Below are 18,940 nucleotides of genomic sequence, written 5' to 3'. Positions count from 1 at the left end.
TAAGCACAGGCACGCAGCTATGAAAATGAGTTGAATGAAAGCCATTAATATGCATACATGCATTAAGTGTTACAAAAGCAGCTTTGGTAAAGAACAGTTACTTGGTGACACTGTTGCTTGCACATGAACTGTGAGGTTTAAATCTTGTCCAGCTGGTGTTTCTTCCACGGTTTTAACTCTCAGGCTTTCCGCTAAATCACTTTCCCACTGAGAGTTGTCTTATTTCATTTTATCCTTGATAGCCCATGTTTTCTGGTAGTCTCACGTGGCCAGGCAGTCTATCAGAAGACTGTTTTCTCCAGTACATGACTTGGGTGTTGTGCTTTGCAGTGCTGAATGCCTGGTCCCAACTGGCCTATTCCCAAGCCCCTTCAAAGCCCTGTTCCTAAGCAGGCAGTGGGGTATGGACATGGATTAATTAGGTGTATCCAAACAAGAGGCTGGGAAGCAGCATGAGAGTAATTGATCGAAGAGGGCGGGTGCATATCTGTCTTCATACATTTTATGGGGTCTTTGTGGCTGCCAGAATCCCAGGTGTTAGACAATGTTTGCCCTGAGTTTCTGTGCCTGTGTCATTGTGAGGCCCATCCAGTGCTGCCTGATGCTTTCCAAAGGGTGATGTCCTCGATCTGCTCAATGATGTGTAGGCAGATACAACCTGCTTGGAGTTATTTTCTTTGACTAAAACAATTGGTACATGCAAAGTTAAATGCAATGGCTGTCGGTTGTTTCCTGAGTGAAGTTCAGGGCTTTATAGGCTAAAGGCTAACAATAATTACTTAAAAGATCAGCTTATGTCTATTGAAGTGTGATGTTAATGCCTTTTAGAGGGCCTTAAACAGACATGCATTTGGTTTAACTGGAGTTGCTGGTATGCGAGATACTGTCACAGCAGAGTTCTTGCTTCCAGACACCATCTCATCTTAGTGTCCAAACCTGATGACTATCAGTGGTCTGTTCTGAGGCAGGGAGGTTGTGTTGTCCCTGGGAGTGAGGAGTAGGATAGAAAGCTTGGTGTTAAAAGTGATAGGCTAAGATACTCTTTTGAAGATGCAGGAACTGAAACTGAAAGCTGTGGTGTTGGTGTTTGAAGCTGATAGTGAGGTAGTGATTTCAAGGTGTTACTCAATTGACCCACTGTGTTTTAGCAGTAACTAAAAATACTGGACTACCCTTGTCAAGTGGTTTGGGTGGTGCTTGTTGCGTAAATATTTGAATATATACTAAAGTGCCACAGAATATACATATGGAACAGTGTTCACTACCAAAGCCCCTGGCTATGTTTAAACAAGTCATCTGCATTCCTGCTTGTCTTTGTCTTACAGCGTTTTTTATACATTATACATCTTACAACGTATTTTTGTCTGTATAGTTCTCAGAACCTAATAGTTCAGATTATTGCTGCCTGCTCATACTCGGCTTGGAGAAACATGTAAAAGGTGCCCTGCATTTCTGTGACCACTTGCACTTGCAGTGGGTTGAGATGGGTCCTTCATTTCTTTTTCCTTTTTTTCTACTTTTCCACCCCTGCCACCCAGTCACTGGTATTCTTCAGCAAAGGCTTGAAATAGTTGGGATGACAGCACAGTACGTGGATTTGTAACATTCTTTAGAAGCAAAGTGCTGCAAAGCAGTGGAAGCGAGGTTCTTTGTGTGTATAACTTGCCCAGGAAACATAAACGGGGAATGCGAGGGAGTTCCCGGGGACAGAAATGCCAGAGCGAATGCTGACCTTTCACTTCACTGAAAAGGCAAGTTGAGTTCCATGTGTTTCTGTGTGTGCTGTGCAGTTAACCGCCAGGTACCCATGTTGACGTTAGAATATTAGCTTTTAAAAGCTCATGAAGCAAATCTGTAAATGAAAGTTTATTTAAATTTTAGGACCTTAACAGTGTTTTGCATGGCATGATGCACTAGACAGATGAACATGCTGTGGAATTCATTCAGGCAAATTACAGTTTAAGGGTTTGTACCACTTTGCTGCTCCCTAGTTACTGGAGACTGAGCACAGCCCCAGAATAGTGAAAGGAACTGCATAAAATTAACCCGTTGACAGCCCAGTCTTCAGGGAGGTTTCAGCTGTGAGGAAGGACAAACAGCCGCCCTTTATTCAAAGCTTTAGGGCTTAGACTGTGTGGCCAGGTAGATGGAGTTAATTTATCTCTAGGCCAGGGTTTTCTTCGCAGCTTTCCTGGGCTGAGGCCCCTCTACTTACTGTAAATCAGTCTGTGGCTCCATTCAACTGATCTGCTGACAAGTCGATGATTAACTGAAAACTATCAACCAGCCAGAAGATGAACACTGCTGAACAGCTGTGAAGTAAAATAACTCATGAATAAAAATTACCTGATTAAATTATTTGCCAACAGGTTATTCTAACTGACTGAAGTTCAAAAGTGTTTTGCTCTGGGGTTCACAACGAGAAGCGCTAACAAAGTTTCTTTAAAACCTCTTTATGAATGTAAGGCAAATACCTTGACCAACCTGAACAAGCAAAGGGCAGCTGTTGCTACGATCCAATCTCTGGATCTTGCAGCGCCTACCCAAAATCTTGAAATTCCAAAACCAGGAAAGAGCAGCTTAGGATGGGAGAATTCCTCATTTCTTCCTGTGCGGACTCTACTGGAATGGAAGCTTGTGATCTGGTTGACCTGTAGCTTGTGCATACACGGTTAACGACACCATTTAATCCAAACACTGACATATTTTAAATTATGCCAGGCTGCCTCTCTGGTTTGTTTTTGGAGAGTGCTTGGCTGATTGTCAGTGTCTGACACATGAGTGTAGTATTAAGCAGAAATACTTCTGCAGCAGGAGGGTTCAGAAACAGGATCTCCCAAACTGCTGTTTGCCAGATACTTGCCAATACCTGTGACTGTTGAAACGAGCATCGTCATGTCTCATCAGGCCCAAACACAAGTCATGTGAAGACACGCTTGTAGAACACGGGGCTTCTCTGTAATCAATAGAACAATTTCCTGATAAAATCCTGTGGGGTTTTGGGGGGCTCCTAGGTATTACGTCAGTTAAGATGGTGGAATGGGCTACGGTGTTCTCTCACTCGATCATTCTTTACACAGCAGTTGAAATCCTGAGAATCATTTCAGGTATTTATATGGAGGAAGCTAAAATGGCACAAGCTTTTACCTCATCCTGAGTGTTATCGCTTGCATTTGATATTCTTTGCCTCTTAAGCCTTGTCTGAATGATGAACATACGCATTTAGAGACCATCACAGATCCTCAATAAATCATACCAGATCCTCAATAAACGCGAGGTTTTAACTTCACGGATGCGGGGGTCTGTCCTTTTAAACTGAAACCACACTAACTCCTCTCTGTCCTGCGCTTTTAGAGCTAGTTAACAAAATAAAGAGGAAGTGATAAGAGGGCTTTTTGAAAGAGGGCTTTTTTTTTTCCTGGAATTTGTATTTTTATAACTGTTTTGTGGCCTCAATCTGCTCAGGAAAAAACTACCAAGTCACGCTTCCAAGAGGTCTAGTTGAATTTTAACTGGGGTATTGAAACTTTGCCACGGCAAAGCTGCCACTTTGGTAAAAATAATCTAAAAAAAAAAACCCCGACGCTCCCTATTTTCCAGACTTTCTATGGGGAGACATCCAGCAGAAGCGTCCCCCCGGGGGCTGCGGGGAGGAGAGGGGAAAGTGGGAAGTTGTAATTAAAAAAAAAGTTAATTTATTTTGAATTTTTTTTTTTTTTAATTAAAGCCGGGGAGGCGGGGAACACCTCGCCTCCCGCCCTCGGCCTACAGCTCAGGGCCAGCCGTCGGAGGGCCGGGCTGGGCCGCGGCCTGGCGCCGCGGGGGCGGCCGCGGGGGGCGTTGTGGGGGGGGTGCCGGCCACACGCCACCCGTGGGGTCGGCCCCGCGCTCATTTTTCCCTCGGAGGGAGTTAATTGGGGGTTAATGGTCCTCCCCCTCCTCCCTTCAGGAGCGACGGCCGCACGTGCGGGGTGCGTGGGAGGGAGGAGGGAGGGAAGGAGCGGGGGGGAGGCGGCGGCGGCCGTTGCCGCTCGGCGCCGCGGTGAGGCGAGGCGCGGCGCCGGGGCCTGCCGGGCGCCCTTCCCGCGGCGGCGCTGGCCTCCTCTCCCAGGTGGGAGCCGCCTCTTCGGCTTTTCTTTCGCCGTCGGGGCCGCGGTCGCCGTAGGCTGCAGGGTTACGGGACGGGGAGGAGGTGGCCGCGCTGGGGAGCGGCGGCGGGGTCGGCGCGGCCGGACCGGGAATGTGAGAAACTTGTAACTTCCTAGAAATGAAGGGAGCGGAGAAGTATTGGCGGGGGGTGAAGGTGAGCAGCTCGGGGTCGCTTCCCAGCCGGATGGAGGGGAGCGGGGCCGGCGGTGCGGGTCCCTGGGACTCGCTGCGCTCCTTCAGCCCGTCGCCGGAGCGGGGACGGGTCCCAGGGCCCGACCGGCGCCCTGTTGCCGCCGCCTCCTCCTCCTCCTCCTCCTCCTCTTTCTCCGGGTGGTTTGGAGCCAGTACGGAGCCGGTGTTTTGGAAAAGCTCTGCCAACCTGAGGGGGGAATACCACTGAGGTGTTGTCCTGAAGAATTACACCTTGGTAGGCAACGCTGTCTAGCATTCAGGTACCCTCGAGGAATTTAATTTTGTGGAGGTTAATTAAAAGGCAGTTGTAAAGCAGTAAGGCTAGAGCTGTTCTGACAGCTCGTCTTTTTTTCTTTTTTAATATTTACGTGAGTTTTCCTCCTCTAGCAGCTCTGTAAGGTGTAACTGTTCTTCTAAATATGCTGAAATTTTGCGGTATGGAATGTTCATTTCTTATTCTCCTTTAAACTCAAGGTACGTTTTTGTGCTGCTACTGCATTTTGTTTCAGCGCAGTAATGTCACTTGAACGCCGTTATGGTTCTTCCAGTTACTTGGCACTGAAGATGTGTGTGAATATCACTTGCTGCAGTATTCTTGTAGCTAAGCTTTTTTTATAACTCCTTTCAAACATATAGTAAGTGTGTTTAGGGACTTGTGCAGAATGAATCTGTATTTTGAAAGGCTGCTGTTACTCCATTTTGGGTTCTTTTAGTGTTACAATGTTAGTGTTGTTTCAATCTGAGTGTCTAAATATAGTTCTGATTTTTTAAATTTTTTTAGTCTTCATCTGTCCATCAGTCTCTTCAATTACTGTAATAAGAACTAATTATAAAAAGAAAGGTGTGTATGGAGGGGTGCTTTCCTAAAGGCTGTAAGATACTTTAAATTTCAGGAAAAAAACGTTACTAGCTTTTGGAAAGCATTGTGGAAAGTTCACTGTTAATGTTGTCAAGGTAGTCTCCATGTATGGTATTTCTAATAACTTAAAGCTAGAAAACTGACCTGTTTCTTAAAAGATATTTCGAGATACTCGTTTCGGTCAGAAATACAGCATGCTTAATCTGCACGTGTCAGTGAGAAGTAGTAGTTGGTTTAACAACCTTGACAATTTTAAAGCTGAAGTAGTAGTCACTAATGGTTATGTGATGATGATGAATTGTGTTAGAATGGCTTTCCAACCTTAATTCCCACCTTTGATTGTAAATTACAGCCTCACCACATCTGACGTTATTGCACCAAATTCTGTTATATATACATAAACAACTGTTCTCTGAATCCTTATGGAATAGAAACACCTTCTTATTCTCTGTGCAGCACTAAAATATGTGAGAGGTCAATGTAGGCTCTTACCTGCAGGAGTTTGTAAGCTGTCATTGAAGAATGGTCATAAAATACTAGCTGTAGTCGCACTGATGTAATGTGAGGAATCAAGTGGTAGTGAGCTGGGCACGCAATTTTCATATTGCTAAAGCCTCTTTCTCTTACTTGCCTTTTATATTCCAATATTTAAGCAGATGCCTTTTCATTATCTGACAGCTTTATGGTTCTAGGCAGCCTTGAATTTTGTAGAGCACAAACTTCAAAAGTGTGTTTTCTAGATTGTGAACTGTAGCTTGGATTTATGTATTTCATTATTTTAAAATCCAGATATATTCAGTTTTATGGATTCTACCCTTTGGCCAGTTATAGTACATAAAATCCAGTAACTTTCTCCAAGTTTGATGCATTAGCAATGACATAAAATCTTAAATAGATCAGAATTCTCCTGTGTTTATGTAGTGAAACAGTGGGAGAACAGTGACTTCTGTTGAAGGCCACGTAAAAAAAGTGGGCAGTACATCTGGAATTGGAATTTAGGATTCTCTTGCTTAATCTTCATCAAGAGGGGCAAAATGAGTCTGGGATTATTTGTTTTGTGTTTACTGAAGCCTGACTGCCCTCTTATGTAGAACTGACTATGTTGCAAGTGGCTGGTATCAGCTGTCTGTAAGACTTCTTGAAAGTAGCTCACAGTGCTCTTGCTGCAACTTTTGATCTAAGCTATCCTTAGGCATCTACATTTAACTTTAATTGGACCTGGTGTGTGGGAAGGATGAGGAAGCAGGCCAAGAAATGTACAGGTAGCAAGTGTAATGGAAAGTTGATTTCAATTTTTTTTATGGTGCTGTGCTGTTTGTGTAAGTCATACAGTCTGAGGCACATTGTGACCTTTCCAGATACTATGGACACAGGCTAAAGATGAAATCATTATGAACCTGTGTTCAGGACTAAAAGACAGTCAGTATAATTGGCAGTATTTGTTCTTTAGATACATTTTATTACTCAGGATTTGCTTACCACAGCAAAGGACCTGTGTTATGTCATGTAATAAACATGAATGCAAACAGATCGAGTCCAATCCATGAATCTTGTTATATACCAGTTAGGGTAATTTTGGGAGGTGGGGCAGAAGGGATGTTCTTGGATGCAGCAGAATCATCGGAAGTGAATGTTTGCCTGACTTCTCCAAAGTAATTTTGATAGAGAAAAAAAAAGGAGAGGAGTTACTTATTTCTTTGCCTTGGTTGAGTTTTCACTTTACCTGCTGTCCTTTTCTATGAGTAGAAAGAATCAGTTGAATTGGACTTTGCCCACATTGCTGCGGAGTAGTGGTTTGCTTTCCATAGTGGTGATACTAAAGATTTTTAAAAATGCAAGGTAGTGTGTGGGTGTGTAAACAGGGAACAGGCTTTTTCTTTTATACCAATGGCTGAATTCTCAATTCCCCTCTCAAATTGTTGTTAGAAGGGAGTGTGGAGGTTAGCCAAGGACTGGCCAGAGTATTTTGGTTAGTGCTTTCCTTTTTCTTCAGCTGTAATATTTCTAGCAGCCTATACTGGTGTTTAGTATTCTCATGTTAAAAATCATATGTATGTAGTATTTAAAAGGATGGCCTTTATGAAACCTGTTTTCTTCAGACCCTAGTTATTCAGCAGCTTCTGGCCATCCATCTCTCTGTTTACAGATTAGAAATCTGTGTTTTGCTTTTGACTCTTTCTGAAGCATGTGACTTCTCCTACAGTCCCTGGTTCTCCTCATCCTCTGTTTCTGTTGCATTGGATTGTGAATATCTTGTCTCCGATTTCCTGTGTGTCAGCTGCTTGTCTGGTAGCAAGAGAGTGGGACACTATTTCATCATACAGCGGTTGAGAAAAGTTGACTTTCTGGGCTTTCTCAAAGATTGTGTAATGTCCAGTGGTATGTTGAGTCATTATCAGGGTATTTGTGGAGAAGACTGAGGAAGTGATGAGAGGTATGCCAAAGATGATACTTTCTCTAAAGTAAGAGGAAATAGAGTAATGTTTATAGCGAGTAATAGGACTGTCTCCTGTATCTTGCTTTGTGTTTTGGCATATGCAGGTTCCTTCTGTAATGGGAATGATACTCAGGTGGGATTTTCATCAGCTGCTGTGACTAAGTCCTAAAGTAAGTATTTCTAGGCAGATGATTAGTGTGTAGGGAAATGTCTGTTCTATTCCAATGGGTGAGTATGGATGCTGGTGGTTCTTCCAAGTGTGTTTGCAGGGACACTATCGTTCAGATTTCTTGACTGTTCTTGTCTCTGCTTCCCTTGTGTTACTCAAAGAGTTGGAGTGAGTATGATAGCTGATTTGCACTGGCCTTAGAGGCATTTAAGGCAATGTGGCTACAGCTGAGGAGGCACTAGGTGAGTACGTGGCTTCCTAATCTAGTTTTGAATGTTCTTGGCAGAGATTGACTTCTAAGCACCCAGAATGAGAGTCTCTGGTTATACAGTGGTATCATCTTTGGGCCATCATTTAAAAAAGAAAAGACAATGTTTCACTACAGAATAAAATAACCTGATTAAACTTCTGCAACCTTTTCTAATACAGTTTGAGCTTATGTTATGTAGAAAGGAGTAAAAGGAGGTTGCCATGTATCACTAACCTACGTAATGTTTGCCTGTGGTTATTATGAGGTTGCACAAAATACTTTATTGTAAGGCATTCAGAAAATTCTTCATTTGCGGGTATAGTAGATCTGTATATGTTCTCAGTGTCAGGGTTCTGTTATTGCCATGCTCTTATTTCACCAGAGGCAAGGGTCAGCCTGAAATTTGACATTGTCGTGGCTTCCTGCAGGAAACAGTGAAAATACTGCTTGCTTTTTGACAGCCACCATGGAGAGAATGAAAACAGTGTAGCTGTTGATAGGCTTGAAACTTTGCCAGGAGGATGCATGGCTTCTGTTCTCCTCTGAAGCGTTTATCTCTGCCTTCCCCCACTTCCAGGCCTAGATACTGTTGCAACTTAAAAGTTTCAGCTGTTTCTCGACAGCACTGGTCTCAGTGTTAACCTGTAATACATTATTTACGTGCACTTTCACTAGTGCCCAAGTGTGATTCAAGGGGTATTTATTTTGCTGCCTGGTTTTCTAAAGTTCCTTCTCCTTTGTGCCTGTTATCAAAGTTGAGGCCAGGGGATACTTCTTAGTTATCCGGAAAAGCTGTCACCAGAGGCAGAGACTTCTCAACTGTTAAATTCACTGTCGGTTAAATTCACTTCTATCTGGCAACCCTCAAGACACTGCAGTTTGCACTTTTGAAGCTGTGGATGAAAATACATCTCTACTGTTTGCTCTCCATTATTGCTTCATGTAGTTACCACAGCATTAGTGGTTTTACCTGCTACTAAAACTACAGCTGTGTTCCTAAACTACAGCATGGCAAATTTTAAGGCAAGTATATCCATATTTCTATGGTCAGACCTACAGTTCAGATATAAGAAGCTCTCAAGAACTGATATGCATGTGGCAAATAGAAATTGAAAGAAAGCTCTGGTCCTCTGAAGCTTAGTGGCAAACTGAAAATGCATTTTTTCCAAGTTTGTCAGTTCAGCATAGTGTTGGTGACCCAGGCACAGCTCGGAGGAGATGCCTCAGGGAAAGAAAGTAATCGCAGCCAGTGATCTTCCAGACGACTTGAAGAAAGAAATATGAACATTGCAGTTTCAGCTTCTCAGATGATTTATTCCTCTTTTCCCCAGTAAGATGAATAAACTCTTCCTGAATTAATCTGGGTGACACTTCCTCCTTTTGTTTTCTGTACATCTTTCAACTTCAGATCTGAAATAAAGCTCAGTCTTCCAAGTGATATTCTTTGGACTACAGTTCTTAATCCATACTGTTCCTGTGCTGGTATTTAAAACTATGACACCAAGAATAAAAAATGAAAGGTATGAGAGAAGTACAGCCTATATTGTAAGAATGAGTGCAGGCGTGTTAGGAACCTTTGTAATGAACGTCAGTTTACAGGAGGAGAGAGACGGTGAGTGATATTAGTAAGGGAACACCTAATCCATTTTAAAGCTTTACTTGTTTTTCTGTGATGAGCAGGAAGACAGATAAACACAGGGACTTGGGCTCAGTTCCTGGCACTGGACCTGAAGTGGCTAAAGATTGACATAAGTGCTTAGTAAAGTCTAAGTTTAGCGAAACACTTACTGAAAGTGGTGCTTATTGACTATTTTAGTGGACCTCTTAACGATGGAGAAGAGCACAGTTAACCTTTAGATGTTAATTTTGGTGTGTGGCAATGAGTGAAAAACAGTCTTGATCCCACGCTAGTATAAAATTGTGGAAAATGGGAACTGTGCTTGGATAAGCTGTGTTATAGTCAAATAAAGGCAGGGGGGGAGCTTGGCTCTCCCCAACCTTTTAATTGCTTAATTGGTGAAGTAGGGAACAATCGAATTAAAGTAAATGCAGGTGTAACTAAAAATAATTTTCTGAATATCTTGCAGTATGGATGATCTATCACTTAGCTGTGATTACAGTGGTTTCAAACACTGCTTTTTGTTTAAAGTTATTAGACAGATCTGAAAATTACTTAATTTTAAATGGCTACAGGAGAAATAATAACATGAAGTTTGAACCAGAGAGATGATTTGGCTTTTGAGAACAAGAAAAATAGTCAACTGACGGACTGAGACTAGTTGGGTATCAAGAACAAATCTTTTCACTGGATTCCAGGGGCTTTGGCCTTCGTGCCAACATAAATATGGGTGTCTCTCTAATAGCAGAATTGTGTTGGATTAGTTTGTGCTTTTTGGAAATTTATGATATGAAATATACAGTTCACTTTTGTCCTTCCCTGTTTTGAGAAAATAGGGATCTAAATGTTGAACCAGGTGCTCCTTTTTCCTCTGGCTGTTTTGAAGAGAACTGAGGTCTCCTCTTTCTAAAAAAAAAAAAAAAAAAAAAAAAAAAAAATTATCATGTTTGTAAGTTGGTTAGACATAATGTTCTAAAAGCTGAGCTGTATTCACTAAAATACTTCAGATGACTGTGCGGGGCTAAACAGAGGATTGTAGCTACGTAGCATAAATTTCAGCTGCTCTTAGGCACTGCCTAATTTCCTGTTGTTTGCATTTGGGTCCAGTACACAATTTACTTGTGCTTAAGGCAGGTGTGGAGAGTACTGTGCCTCAGCGAGTTGCTAGTTAATGTTGAGCTCTCTGCCTTTTTGATGGCTTTATCATCTCATCTTGTGCCCAAGTTTTGCAAGGAAGCTAACCGTTCTGCTGAAGGGAATGGATGACCTTACTGTTCTGCTGAACGCAAATTATGTCAAGTATGGGGGGCAGAGAAGGTAAATATTCAGACACATGATGCTACCTGTGTCCCTCTCTAAAATTCATGTGAAGAATTGTTTTTTCTCATGTTGTCTTTCATCTCTGATGTGATAATTAAATACACTCAGCATGTTCTGACAAATCTGAAATGCCTTCTGGTACATGCTCATGCAGTTGAAAACCTTTGTTTTTGAAATAAACTGTTCTGAGTGTACATATTAGTGGCTTTTCTCAGATGTCTGATACTGGGTTGTCATCTTTAATTACTTCTCCATGCTCTATCTTTGTTCCTTCAGAGTATTGTCTGTAGTGGGCCCAAATCTGTTTCTAGTATGTCTGCACGACTTAATGATTTTTTTTGGGTGCACTTGTGTCCTTAGAGAACGTGACTGATCTCAGTGAAACAACAAAGGACCACAAGCACGAAACAGTTTGCAAAAGCATAATGATTATGGCTGTGTATGTGCATATAAAAGTTCATTTCCTGCCAAAAGTTTATAGTTAAAGTTCTTGTCACACAGGTTTTAGCACTGTGAGTTAAGTGTTCCCGTACTTAATTTTCCTTTTATGTTCACTTTAAGATTACATGATGGAATGCACATTTTCTCAAGAAAAGCTGCATATCTTGGATCAGTACCGCTGAAGATATCTTCTGATTGCAACACCCGAAGCAGGGTCCTGTAACAAATTTGTCAAAAGAACACATACAATGGATCTCAAAGAAAGCTGCCCAAGTGTTAGCATTCCCAGCTCTGATGAACACAGAGAGAAGAAAAAGAGATTTACTGTAAGTATGCAAGACTAAGCACTGCAGGCAAATGCGTAGGCTGTTAGTGCCTAGAAGTGCTACTTTCTTTTTTTTTTTTTTTCTTCTTTTTTTGCTGGTAAGCTTGGTATTATTTTCAACAGGTTTATGGAAATCTGCTCACTTGCTCTTGAGAGTACTGGCCATAGTCCAGTGTGAGAAGTTGTGAATGTTTTACAGTGTTTAACTGTGTTGCTTTCTGCAAAAAGAATTTGACTTTACAAATTTCTGGTATTTTTACCCCCCCAATAGCAGTGTTTTCTCATAGAAAATACATAAGTATCCAAATGCAGGGATGACATTTTGGTACTAAATCAGATTAAGATTTGGTATTCTGCATGACTTTTCATGAAAACATTTAATGTGTAAAGGAGTAAAGTGTGGGTTTGTTTGGTGATTTGTTTTTGTTTTTGTTTTTTAGATGGCCAGTTTTTTCATAGATATTCTTTTTGTGTGTAAAAAAAAAAAAAATCAAATTTTTGAAAGACCTTTTTTTCTGTCTTCCTTCCTGTTTTCTGATTCTAATGCCTACGGGTTTCTTCCTATGCTGTTCCTATTTCCACTCCTTGTCATTCCCCTCCCTTTTCCTTTTTTGGCCTCCAAATTTGACTTGCTTTCTGAAAGTAAAGTCTTCCCATTCTGTGGGGAAAGTCTTTGCATTGCATACTGAAAAATAAAGTAGTGTGGCATGGATATTTGTTTTGCTTATACGTATGCTAGGATATAAAGGCAGCATCATAATACTTCCTTTAAAAGCTCAAACTGCTTCATTGCTCTTGTGCAACTTCCTCTAAGCTTTTTTTTCTTTTGCCTTTTTTTTTTTTTTGAGTGGATTAGTCACTCTTCAGATGCGGAATGAGAACACCCTTAGACAAAGTTGCTGTCTGAAGAACAAAATAAAACAAAGATTTACTTTGAGTTATTATATCTCTGCCTTTCCTCTTCACCTCCCTTCCTTGGAGAAGAATAATGCTGTTTGATTCTGCAAGTTTATCAAGATGTAATTTGGGGAAGCAGCGCCCTGGTAAAGGGAACAAGCAAAAGAGAACATTATTAATACTTTAAAGCGCTGCATGCATGTGACACTCAAATAAGCAGGAAAAACTTCATTAAAGTCTAAACTTGATCAAGACAGGTTTGTTTTATTGCCTCAGTGCTGTCAGTTCTGCTGTTAAAATGTGCTGGTGTGGTACATTTGTGGTACATACTAGTGTTGTGATTTCCACGTCATTTTACTTAAAAATCTGTGTGACAACCTTAGCGACTTAAAGGCACTTTGTTTGGACATGCCCTTTAGGAAGCTGTACAAGCAAGAGTAGGAAACTTCAGAAATAGAGGACCGAGGAGGGGAAAAGGGAATCCGACACAGCTTGCACTGTGTGGAGATACACTTTGTCTTGGCGACTTCTGCTTTCTGCATCAGGGAATAATTAGCAGCTTGACAAGAACTGCTTTTCACCACCAAGCTTTTGAGTATTATCAGATATATTTTAGGATTTGGTAACAGCAGTGAGGATCATACTAAATATCGCGGTAGGAACTGTGAATTCCAGCATGTGTCTGTCAGTGCTTTTACTGTGTCTCCTCTTTTGTAGCTGTGTTGTAATGACTGGAACCCGTCAGTACTTCTTTCGGTGGGCAGTGACAGAAGGGTGCAGGGGGAAATATTTTTTAACAAATTTATGGTAGATTTAGCTATCTGTTTCTGATGGCAATGTTAGGGCCATTTCCATAAAGAGCAGTTAGAACCTTGGTGTGAAAGGAAAGGTTAAAGTGGTAAAGGCTGGGAAAGAGTTCAGGTCACTGTTTTGTATAATCTTTACCTTACTGTCACTTACAGTATGTATCACTACTGCTTCTGAGACTATTCTAGAACGTTATTGGTCTGAATAGAAACTATGAAATCCAGCTCAAACCTGACAGTGGCTCACTTAATGCTGGCATGGAAACAAGACAAGTATGTGCAACTTAGCTTTTACTAGTTCTTTTTCCCGTCACGCTTGCCCTGATGAAGCATTTTTAAAAACAATCATTTCTATGTGCAGTCCTTATTCTGATGAATAAGTGAAGCTTTTCAGTTTTGTCTTTGGAAATTAACTTTTCATTCCTCTTGAGCATTTTCCTAATCTTTTATTGAATATTTGATTTGTTTTTGTTAAATACTGCATGCTTTTTATATATTTGCTACTAGTATTTTTTTCTTGACAAATAATTTTGTATTTGAATTTTTTGAGCATTCTGTCAGGGAAGCTTTTTTGCTTCCACTTAATTCATGGTAACCAGCTTCTATGTATATCCACTCTAGTTCATTGTCCTACCTTTTTCTGAAGATTCAGCATTCACCTCATAAAAAGAGCAAAATACTTGCTTGTTTTGGGCCATATCTAGGCTATATTAATTACTATTCTGTCCTTGCTGCATAGTGGGCCATTCTTTTGTGTGTTCTGCTGAAGAGCTTTGTTTTGGATTTCTCGCTTTTATCCCTATGCTGTTTGATGTCTGAGGCTTAATGTTTTCTTATGACCTGTTCTTGTCTCCCTTCATACCCCCATCCTATACAGAAATCTTTCTTATTAAGAAATCTCTTTCAAGGTTGCTGTTTGTCTGATTAAATCTGGAAACTTTGTCTCAGACCTGTGATGTATAATGCGGATCCCCAGCCTTGTGGAAATTATGGAGTTTGTTTTTTTTTTTTTATTTTGTTGACACATATTAAATAGTTTCCTTACTTCCTCAATGCTTGGTCTCTTGAAACTGGAAAACAGCCTACCTTTTTACTTATCTTTGCTTAATAAAAATTGAAAATTTAATTCAGGAGCATTAGAAGCTTTTTAATTTCAGTGACTTTTTTGTGACGAAATCTATCGCATCCAGAAATAGCTGGACCCTACCCTGTCTGTATCTGGGAAGACAGTTTATGGTGATGATTGTAACAGTGATGTTTTCAGGAACTCAGTTTCTTTTTCCTTTCTCAAAGCTTCACGTCATTTATCCGCATATTACAAGGTGTGGATGCATCTTTTAGGAGATTTCTAAGACTGGTTTAGGAGTAATTAGATTAGGTTATTATCTAAGTAAGGCTGTTACCTAAGTAAAGCTAGATTTCTCCCTCCTGCCTTTCTAGAAACAGGCGCTGCACATCTTTTCAAATCACTCCATTAAGTGTAGCTGAGAGTACTTAACACAGCCCAAAGACATGTTATGTTTTGGGGTCTTACCAAATTGTTTGTAGCTATCATATGTGTTCTTACCATTCAGTGCTTCCATAACTGTTGAACTTGCAGTTTCTCCTTTGTTGGTTACTCAAGAGCTTTGGTGGTGGTGTGAACTGGCTGACCTCCTTTTAATGTGCTCTCATGTAAAAAGTTGTTGTCTGTGTCGTTCTACAGCTAGCTACTTCGAGAACAAAACTCTCTTAATTTTGAGGCTGCCAAGGAGGTGAATATCATCTTGTATCCTAAGTTATGCTTGCCTGTGAACTTTGCAGTCTATGCATTTTGCCTGCTAATTTCAGAAGTTGTCCATGGCCTGCTTCTTAAGCTTGTTGGCATTGATCTGCCATGCACTCATGGGGAGTGAAGATGTTGTGTGTTTGTACATTAATTGCAGGACTTGATTGCTGTATAAGATACCTAGTTCAGGAGGACAGTACTTAAGTCTCTGCAGCTGAAGCTTTTGCTGTTTAAGTCTAGGGAGGCTCTAAAAGGCGTGTGGCTAGGTTTTATGCTAATGCTTGTTTAGCAGTATAAAGGAAAGTTAGCTTTTTAAGAAGAGTCTCAGCAGCATCCATCCTACTGGATGCTTCTATCTAGCCTCCTCTGTTCCCCAGGGAAGACTGAGAGCAGCTTATTTGAGCAGTTAACATAGCATGAATGCAAATCTTAGGCTAAGGAACTGATGGCGGCTGTTGCCATTTCTGCAGAGGAAGTTAAAAAGAGAGGTAAGTTGCTGTTGTAGGATAGAAGGGAGACTGGGGCATTGGTCCAGTTTTCTACATCAGGAATTAGCAGCCTTCTGTGCTCATTTCCTTGCTGTGCCCATCCTCTCCCCTGAAGGAATAGCCAGGCTCCTTCCAGAAGTAACAGAAGGTGGAGAAGAGAGGTGAACTAGTTGCACAAGAGACAGGAGAAGCCTGCTGGACGCTTGGCTGTCAATCAGATTTATGAAGCCAGGTATTGGCATTCTGTCTAGTTACTCGAGTCCTCTGCTGCGACGGGATTTGAATGGCCAGAACCGTGCAGCAGGTTCAGGCTACACCTCCCTTGATCCCAGTGCTGTGTATTATGTAGCCTGTGCTGTATTTCAGCCACTGCCACATTTTTCCCCCCTGAACAATTGTGTCTAAATCCCCAACCATCTGCCAGGATTCTGACTATAACTGGTATTCGAGATGTCACTAGGAACAGTTCTCTTTATAACTGCCATTTATATATGCTGTTAAATGCTTTCTCGTTAAGTTTTGGTGAAGGCAGTCTTCGGTGTTTAAATGCTTTACTTCCTTAATATTAGTCTATATTATGGATTATCAAGTTGTTAACAAATTTAGTAGCAAATTTTTATAGGCTACTATCTGATGGCCAGGTATTCTTGTTGGATATGAGCTAATTGATGAAACTCTATTAAATCAGATTTGGTGTTAGTTTTTGCTCACCTAGTGTTTTAAAAAAAAAAACAAAACAACAAAACACCACCAAACAATCTGTAAAATACCAGACTCTTCTAATTCTTTTAATCATTTGTGTGCATGTCTATGTGATTTAGCCGTAAGAAATACATAGCTCAACAAGTACATTTACACAATACATTTAACAACCTGCCCTTATTTCCACCACAGGATTAAATCTGGGACGCTGTATTAAACTTTGCTGTTGGCAATAACTTTATCTTTGTTACTACAGGTTTACAAAGTGTTGGTCTCTGTTGGCAGAAATGAATGGTTTGTCTTCAGACGGTATGCAGAGTTTGATAAACTCTACAATACGGTAAGGAAAAGGGAAGCTATGAAGTCATGCCAGAATAGCACAGAGTAACACTTGTTTGCAGTGTTATGGTTTGAGTTAATTCCCTCTTGAGGAGTTTCAGTCAACATTCAATAACCATAGGAGCCTGTTTAAAGAAAATGACAGGGTGGGTTTTTTAAACTTTGGTTTGTTTGAATTTCAAACTCAAAATCCACTTATTTGTTACTTTTTTAATTGTTGCTTGGGATTATAATGTAATGAGAGAAACTTCCAATTTACTGGTTGTCAAAACATCTGAAATGTGTGTTTGTTCATGATGGTAAAAATCATTGCAAAACTTAAAACATCTGGATAGATAAATTTCTCTTAAAATAAGTGTTTTACATTGAAGTACTGAAAGCAATGAACAAATACTTGTTTCTTAATATAAAAGTTTCAGTCATGGCAATTCCTACCTGCAGTTTCATAGCCAAATTTTGTGGCAGTGGTCCAAATAAAATAGGCCTCTTCAGCAAATAAGTATGGATTTCTTAGGTTTGTTGCTAGAAGAGGATTTTGCCCCTTTTACATAGTGGGCAAGCGGGGCAAATACTTGCTCAGATGTGCAGTCTGTTACGTGTCCTATGTCTGTACTTTTCTCTGATTCTCCATGTTTAGACCCCACAATTTTTGACTTAGCAAAAGAAGAAAAAATTCCGCTGTGATCCCCACAAAAAAAAAAAGACCAGCTGCTTATCTGTGCTTCCATTTCCCTTCCATTGCCGCTATGGGAAGTAGTTGGGCTTTTCTCCCTTCTGCCTCACTACATGTGGATTTATATGTGGCAGCAGTATACAAATGCAGACAGTGAGCTTGGAGCTGTCTTGCAAGGTCTGAGCTGAAGTCAACCTGGACACACCACGCTATGCTTTACCTGCATCTTGGGATAGACTTGCAAGTGATGTGGAAAAAAAAAAAGTATCCCCTTCTCAGTACCTGCAGAGTGAGTGTTGTGATCCTGTTCCCTTTGCCACATTCTCTTGCTGTACAGATTAGCATTGCTCTGCTGAAGTTTGTTCAGCTCTGGTCTTTCTAGTGCAAATAGAGGTGGAGGTCCTGGGGAAGCGTAACCAGGAGGGCATTTAGTCTGGTTTCTGTTCAGTGTAATTCATGTAGTATAGGACACTGAAAAGAACTCGTGCTGCTAACTGAAAGGGATACTGATGTTTCTAAGGAAAGAAGAATTGCCAGTATTAGAAAACTGTTCTCTTAAAGAGGATGAGAGTAACATTGCTCTTCTGGAGTGCTTGAAGAAGCAAATGTAATCAAGGCTTGGATAATATCAGGGTTTTTTTGATAAATTCAATGCTATTGTATACTATCTTCAGGTCAGTTTATCAAGTGTAGAATATAATCAAGTTATCAAATGCAGCATTGTAAAACAGGCTGTTCATCAATTTACAATTTTGACTTAGAGGTAGGCCACCTCTGGTTTCTAAAGCTTTAAGAATGTTGTTTGGGGCAAAACCCAGAGGCCTGTATCCCCAACCCATTTTAAATCTCACGCATACAGCCCTACGCAAGCAAGCAAGCAAAAAACAAAACAAAACAAAAAAAAAAAACAGAGAAAATTGATGGAGGAAGGAAGTAAAGAGGAGAAGAGAACCAACATTGAAAGTCTAGCCTATGTTTTTTTTAATCTGGGGCAAGTGGAAAATCATTTTGTCAATACTGCGGAAGATAGCTGCAACAGTCCGTAGCTTTCTAAAGTGAGAAGGCCTTTGAATTTAAAAGGTATGACTGGTACAAACAAGCTGAGTACAGATTGTTTTGAGTTTGCTCTTTTTCCCTGAAGTGTATGACTAGAGAAGATTGCAGAGAGGAACAGAATTACTAATAATCAGATGTTCAACCTGTTTGTCAGAAAATAAACAAAATGCAATTATTTCTAGGTACTTTGATGTCTAAGCACAATCCAATTGTATGTATTTTCTTTTCAGCTAAAGAAGCAATTTCCCACCATGAACCTGAAGATTCCAGCTAAAAGAATATTTGGAGATAATTTTGATCCTGGTAAGTTGTTATCTTGTTACTCATTTTGTCAGTTTCTTTATACGAAAATTGGTCTATTTCAGCCTACAAGAAGCTATCTTATGAGTTTTCCACCAGTCCTCAAAACAATGACTAAACCAAAGTTTAGTCATGCTTCAGTCAAGAACAG

General features: G+C 40.6%; 1 protein-coding gene across 6 annotated transcripts in view; it reads left to right on the top strand.

The window, feature by feature from the left end:
• Positions 1-18,940, top strand: part of SGK3 (serum/glucocorticoid regulated kinase family member 3) — a 62,768-nt gene that overhangs the window by 20,507 nt on the left and 23,321 nt on the right. Inside the window, exons 1-4 of one of the 6 annotated variants that reach the window (XM_054190236.1) lie at positions 3,856-3,971; positions 11,556-11,761; positions 16,678-16,761; positions 18,720-18,792. In XM_054190236.1, the coding sequence (XP_054046211.1) occupies positions 11,684-11,761; positions 16,678-16,761; positions 18,720-18,792 (235 nt within the window). In that variant the 5' untranslated portion in view covers positions 3,856-3,971; positions 11,556-11,683. The other 5 variants (XM_054190232.1, XM_054190233.1, XM_054190235.1 and 2 more) reach the window with 5 other exon arrangements.

Source organism: Rissa tridactyla, chromosome 2 (genome assembly GCF_028500815.1).
Source record: "Rissa tridactyla isolate bRisTri1 chromosome 2, bRisTri1.patW.cur.20221130, whole genome shotgun sequence".
Classification (NCBI taxonomy): domain Eukaryota; kingdom Metazoa; phylum Chordata; class Aves; order Charadriiformes; family Laridae; genus Rissa; species Rissa tridactyla.
This window is presented reverse-complemented; position numbering and strand designations above follow the sequence as displayed.